The sequence below is a fragment of the Aplysia californica genome, unplaced genomic scaffold (genome assembly GCF_000002075.1).
Source record: "Aplysia californica isolate F4 #8 unplaced genomic scaffold, AplCal3.0 scaffold01243, whole genome shotgun sequence".
Classification (NCBI taxonomy): Eukaryota; Metazoa; Mollusca; class Gastropoda; order Aplysiida; family Aplysiidae; genus Aplysia; species Aplysia californica.
In genome coordinates, this window is record NW_004798513.1 from 90,143 (window position 1) to 97,278 (window position 7,136).

At 37.2% G+C, this 7,136-nt stretch overlaps 1 protein-coding gene and 1 non-coding gene across 2 annotated transcripts in view; both read left to right on the forward strand.

Annotated features, from left to right (window-relative positions):
- Positions 1-7,136, forward strand: part of LOC101851696 (fibrillin-2) — a gene marked incomplete in the record, with an annotated part of 51,411 nt that overhangs the window by 39,532 nt on the left and 4,743 nt on the right. The window contains 2 exon segments of the mRNA XM_013090370.2: positions 2,225-2,498; positions 3,230-3,428. Of these exon segments, the coding sequence (XP_012945824.2) occupies positions 2,225-2,498; positions 3,230-3,428 (473 nt within the window).
- On the forward strand, positions 5,693-5,765 carry TRNAK-UUU. The gene has a single exon. It is a non-coding gene; the product is annotated as a tRNA-Lys (tRNA).

Sequence of the window (7,136 nt, forward strand, 5' to 3'; positions counted from 1 at the left end):
TCTTCTTCTTCTTCTTCTTCTTCTTCTTCTTCTTCTTCTTCTTCTTCTTCTTCGCTTTTCCAGTAGTTGGATTTGCTTTTCTGCTCATTCGGCAATAAAACACCATTGTCTCTTGCCTTTCCGCTTGCTTGTTGGTTTGGTTCCAGGCATAGTTTCTGTGCCTTGTTCCCATCTGCTGTTAGGTCTCCCACTTTCTCTCGTGCCTTCAAACTTTGGTTTCAAAATGCTTCCTCACTGGGTTTTGATATGCTTAAAGTAATTTAGTATCATTTCATTAAAATTTTTAGGTGTGTCTGTGTTTAGATTTACGTATTCTTTTTAGCACTGCCTCATTCTTTATTTTTGGTCTCCAGGGTAATCTTAGAGTTCTTTTATAACATGTGAAATTTCTCTAAAGCTGTAATTTGATTTCCTTATCTTGCCCATTGTTGGTCCATGCTCCGCATCCATATATTAGAAGTGAGGGGATGGGGTATAATTGGGGTTGTGTGTGGGGGGAAGGGGGGATATGGTATTTTAAAGACATTTTATTTTTCTATTTTTACGAAATTGTCCATTCCAGATGGATGTCATTTTTTTCAATTTTGATTTTGTGATTGCAAGTCTCTATTTAATCTCCGCGAGGTCCTTGAATGTGAAAATATTTTTTGAAAACCATATAAAACATTAATGTAAAGTGTCACATCCCCTTTTGGTTTACAAGACATACGGAAACGACAAAATTACTTTACGAAAGGTTCGATACTACAGTCTCCACCACAGACACGTTTTATCACACGACACTTTTATATTATTATCTAGGGTAAAAGTCTAGTTGAAACCTCCATTTTTAAAAGTGTCTGTCACATTATGGGGTCATGGCTACCTCTACGTCGGCCCCACAGGGAGTGGAGACCCTGAATGAGCGTAGTAGGTCAAGGGCGTTCAGAATGCAGGTCACCTTAACTATTGTGCGGTCAAAAACTCGAGGCACAACTTATCCTCAAATATCTTTATAACGGGAGAATCAATGTCACCCATACTTTGCACATCAGTTTGTCTCAATTTGTCTTAACTTAATCATATTTTTCAACAACAATTGAGGCTAGATTTAATAAAAAACTTTTCTTCTTGAATTTATATAAAATACTAGAAACCTCCTTCACGCGGATAATAGAATTGTTCACAGCTCTTCCCGCTCCTCACACACATATTTTATAGTGAACACTTTTTTTGCACTAAAAGTTCTCAAAACATTCGTTCAATAAAGATAATCTCGCGATAAGAAAGAATGACAGACTTGCTTTTAAAAGTGATATTGTCCCAGCTGTAAACCTTTTAAAATAGTAGAAAGCACCCACTAAGATTTTTTATTAGTAGGCCTATTTATTAAGGAACTTTCTAAAACAGAGCTAACAGGTCTTTACAAAAATATTGATCCTTTAAGACAAATTGATACAAGTCACAGTACAAAAGCTGGAGAGTTTATGTTCGATACGGTAGTTGAAGAGATATTTGACAATAAGTAGCCACGCATTTTTGACCACACTATAGACCTTTGAGTTATCGTTTTCCTGATGGAGAGGCCAGGGATGAAATGTTAGATAATTTTGAATACATAGGCCCTAATATTTCAAACTGGTACTTTAAAATTTCACACACATGTATCTGGTTTTATTTCTTTTATTATATATTTTTTAAATTTCATTTTTAACTGCTCTAAAACGACAAAAAATGAGTTGAACTACTTATATATAGTATATCCCCACAACAGTTCAACAATTGAATAATCGTCAGAGAATCTGTATATTTTTTTTCTTTTTCTAGTTTCTCAGCTTCTACTATTTCCTTCTTGTAATCTTTCTAATCTCTCTTTTTGTCCTGTCTTTACCTTTTTTTCGTCACTTTTATTTCTTATAGATCTAGGCCTATTATTTTTTCTCTTCTTTTTTTTTTTCTTTCTTTTTTTTTGTTTGTGTGTTTTTTGTTTTAGTTTTTTTGTGTTTATTTTTTTTTAAAAATTTTTTGTTTGTCTTTTTTTTTTTCATTTTCTTTTATCCTTTTTTCTGAATTACGTTTGGGTGTAGGTGTGTTTTTCCTCCCCCTTTCTTACTTTTTCGTGTATTTTTAAAAAATCATTTTTATATATAGTGTATATATTTTTGTTATTTTTTTGTGGGGGAGGGGTCAACTGATAAAACAATGATTTATTGTGCCCACACCCCTTTCTGTCTTTCACGTGCAGACATCAACGAGTGTAACACGGGGCGACTGTGTGAGCAGGTCTGCATCAACCTCCCCGGCTCCTTCCGTTGTGACTGCGAGCCAGGGTACTCCAAGTCAGGCAAACACTGCGACGCATGTCCCAAGGGAACTTACCGAGGAAAAAAGGACTCCGTTTTGTCCTGCCAGAGTTGTCCCTCTGGAATGACGACCAACGAGGAAGCCACGAAGTCGTTGCTGGATTGTTTCTGTGACCCTGGTTACCAAGGTAACCCAGAGACGAGAGACAAGTGCAGGTGAGGTCTATAATAATGGTGTATGAATAATTGTTACTACCTACTTCTATTAGTTCATGTTATAAAGGCTTAGATTTTAAACTTTCTTTCTATGTAATGTATGTGTAAAACTGTAGAGTGATTAAGTGGTAAAAGAAGGAAGGAGAATAAAAGGGGAAGGGGAGGTGGAGAGGCAGAGAGAGAGAGAGAGAGAGAGAGAGAGAGAGAGAGAGAGAGAGAGAGAGGGGGGAGAAGGGGGAGATGTAGGGAAGGAAAGGTTCGCCACTGGAAATTTGATATTTTTAAAAATAATTGTAAAGTGTGTGGTTGGCGGGTACTCTGATGTGGTTTGCTTCTTTTTTCCAATCAAACATCTATCGTCCTTATCTCCCCTTCTTCTTTTTCATGTTTGTTACTCTCTTGTAACGCCTCTAATCTTCTGGCGCTCATATGACCTTATGCAGTTGCGAGTGCCGTAAAACCTCTGCTAAAACTTAAAAAAACAACTAATAATTGTAAAGCGTATTGAGCATATTTCTGGAAGAAATGCGTTATATTATATAACATTTGTAATCTATCGTTCCTACCTCTCATCCTAATTTTCTCTGCATGTTACTCTCTAATAACACCTCTAACCTTCGGGATATAAGACTAATTTGTGTTGCAAGTACTTGTGCCATAAAACTTTTATTAAAATTAAGAACTTCTTCTTTTTCTTTCACCCATCCATGTCTGTTCGTCCCCACCACCAGAGACGTGAACGAATGCGCCAGGAACAACGGTGGGTGTGAGCACATCTGTGTGAACAAAGAGGGCTCCTTCCACTGCGCGTGCAGAGAGGGGCACGTGCTGGATCCCGACGGGCGCACGTGTGTGCCCACTCACTGTCCATTGATCAAGGCACCCAGATTCTCACGCTTTACCACCAGAGAGTGTAATCTCATGAATAAGGTAAGTCCCCCCCCCCCAAAAAAAAACAAAAAAACAAAACAAACAAAGATTAATTAAAAATTGACAAAAATAATTCAGCAACAACGACAACAACAACTACAACAACATCAACAGTAACAACAACAACAACAATAGTAATACTTGTAATAATAATAATAATAATAATAATAATAATAATAATAATAATAATAATAATAATAATAATAATAGGCCTAGTAACAAAAACGATAGTAACAATAAAAAAAGAGCAATAGCAAAACATCCACAACAAGAACAACTACCTAACATGAAAGCAAAACAAAAAAACAAAACAAAATTACGGCAATAAAAGCTACAAAAGCAACAGCAACAGCAACAAAAACAACAGTGATGATGGTAATGATGTTGTTGCTATTGTTATTAGATTTGTTGCTGTTGTTATTGTTATTGTCATTGTTGTTGTTGTTGCTGCTTTTGTTGTTGATATTGTTGTTGTTGCTGTTGTTGTTTTTTGTAAGGTGAGCATGTTATGGGGGGCAATAGAATTAATTGTCTTCATTGCACTAATCCGCGACCATGAGAATATTGCTGTTGTTGATTTTGTGTTTGTAGGGTTGTTGTTGTTGTTGTTGTTGTTGTTGTTGTTGTTGTTGTTGTTGTTGTTGCTCGGTGATGCTGGTGCAGTTTCTAGCTGTGATGTGCGCATAATTGATTGTCTCATTGCACCTTCTGTCCGTGACAACGAGAATGGGGAAAGGGGGGGGGGGGGTGTTCGTATAGTTATTTTTTTTCGTGTTGTTGATAATTTAATTTATGTTGATCTCGGTGACTGCGATTGTAGCGGTGGCAGGCCCTACAGTCTGGTGGTTGTGGTGGTGGTTATTGTTTGGTGAAGGTGATGGAGCTGTTTGTTGCGGTGTGCCAGCATAAGATTGATTTAACATTCGTCTGGATAAGCTGTAAGGTAAAAGGTTATAGATCTATATCGGAAGCATAGATTTATATTACTAGATCTAGGTTTAAAAAGGAAATAACTCTATGATCGGTAGCAGGTAGAAACATCTGGACATTAAATTGCGGTTTTTGATAGCTGCAAACTTTAGGTAGCATTCCGAGACATTCAGTTGGAGAAACTGTTGTGCGCTGAAACTAGAAACGTAACCAGTGGATTATAATTATATAACAATAACAATATTATGTTTAAAAACTCCTGCAGCAGCAATTTGTTAGATCGATAGATGGGCAGCTTTTTTTCACGATTACCTCCCTTGCAACAAATGCTTGTAGAAGGAAAAAGTCCGCAACGGTCCCAGGTCCCAAGACACTCAGGTTTAGATCTATTTGACAGTGTCTTTTTGGCATTATGTAGACGGTGCTTTTTCTTTTTGGTCTTCAGCTAATTCTAACCCACAATATAATACAGATATAACGCTGGCACCCATTTCTATCGTTTATATTCTGTTTCCAAATAATGAATTTATAATAATGAATAACATTTTAATGAATTCCTGATTAAAAGTGGTTTTCTGTCCAAGTGTACGTAAAATAATACTAGCTGTCTGCATGTTAGTACCCTCATATGAGGAGAGGGAGGAATTGAGAGAGAGAGAGAGAGAGAGAGAGAGAGAGAGAGAGAGAGAGAGAGAGAGGAGTGCTACTGGAACTATGATAACCTAGAATCTATATTCCTATATACAATAAACGACATTTAGAAGGCAGTAGCAGTAGCCTAGCTTTACTTATGTCACCCCAGCAGTGGGTAAACCTAACTAAGCCAGATCTGTATTTATACGGAAGTAGGCCTACTGTTGATTCTAGTTGGTGACTATGAAGGATGGTTTTAATCACCCCATCTCGGGCTGACTTAGAACACCACCTAAAAGTTCCCCTCATATTTAAAAAAAAAAATGGTATCCTTGAGTCCTCACTGGAGACAGGGTCTTTTTCGGGTCTACACAAACTAAAAACCTCCGAGCGACTTGTACTTGTAGTCTTTCTAAATTATTCTTCGGCAGTCCGTGCCGTAGAAAATCGCAACAAAAGATGTATCTGATCTTGATCCATCAGCTATCAAGTCGTCTCTAATATTTTAGGTAAAACCAAGCCGATGGTACAGCAAATACAAATATATTATTCTTGAAAATAAGACTCCCTTATTATAAGCCTACCTTTGAGAGCAACCGTCCTGATCAAGTTGTTGGCCAACGCCACTCAAAATCTAGATCGCTTGAATCTTCCGCCGAGTCTTGATAACGTTCCAAAACGAGGCGCACTGAAAATCAGCAGCCCGGTTAGCTCAGTCGGTAGAGCATCAGACTTTTAATCTGAGGGTCAAGGGTTCGAGTCCCTTATTGGGCGCTGCTAAATTTTTTTTCCGTTTTTTATTTACATTTGATCTAAATACTAGTTTACTGTTCTATTCTTGGTCCATCATTTTCAATTATTTCATTTTATTTTATTTTATTAAATTTTATTTATTTATTTATTGATATTTTGTGTTTCTATTTTTGTTTTTTAAATAATTTGTTATTGATTTATTTTAATTTAATTTTATTTAATTTAATTTTATTTGTTTGTTTGTTTGTTTGTTGATGTTTTTTTGTTTTGTTTTTTGTTTTGGGGGGGGTTTTGGGGGGGGGGGGGGGCTCTTTTTAGCAATGTGTTAAAATTTGATAAGTTGACACTCATAATACATCGCCTATTATGCGAGCAGAGAGCTTTCTCGCACTTTTAGGAGTTTTTGTTACAACAGCTGTCAAGGCTGTCCAAAAAATATCCCCATTGAGCCCAGCATGAATACAATTGTTACAGTATGCGGTGATTTACCTTTTATTATAGAACTCGTGTTTTCAACAACTGTAGCCTGACATACATATCGGTCTACTTAATGTGTTCCTATGTTACTATGCTGGAGGTTATAAATTATAGAACATTCGAAGGTGCCATTGGTTCTTATCATAGCGAACTGTAGGCCTCGTCGTATTTAAGCTTACTATGGTTCCTTTTAGTGGTGTGCTTGCCAGTCTGGGTGGTATCCGTAGTATCTCCAAGGAGGTTACAGTAAGGTCCTTGGGTATCACCCATCAGAGGGCGGTTTGGTAATTTTGGTGGTAGCAGGAGGGACATCCAGATAGAGATAGGTGTTATTTAACCCTATCCTTACGTTGTGTTTTTCTATCGTATCCATATGACGTGGGGAACTCTGTGCCACCACTTAACCCTATCTGTACGTCGTGTTTTACTATCTTATCCTTACGACGTGGGAAACTCTGTGCCACCACTTTCAAAAGAGGATATTTACTCGTTAATCCGATCCGTAGCCTACACTTTGCATAGCAGTCTGTCAAAATGATTTTTTGAGAAATACTTAAAGTTTCAAAGAGATCTTTGTATTAGAAGTATTCTAAAATGTGAAAAGTACAACCCCAGGGGTAGAAAATTACCCCAGGGTGTATGGATAGGGTAAATGCCCCGCATAAAAATAGGCCTACCTTTTATAGGTGGGAGGTACAAACATTTTATTATTGTTTTAGCTTCTTGAATGTGGCAAAAGTGTGTGCTGGCTATGAAAGGATTGGCAAGTACAAGTAAAGGATACTGTTCCATAGTCTAACTGTTCGCCATCTATGTGAGTAGTATCTTTTTTTTCCTTTTTTTTCTTTGTCTGTTTTTTTCTTTCCACTCAGCTTAGAGACAGAGCGATGTGTTTCTAAAGTTAAGCTCCCCCCC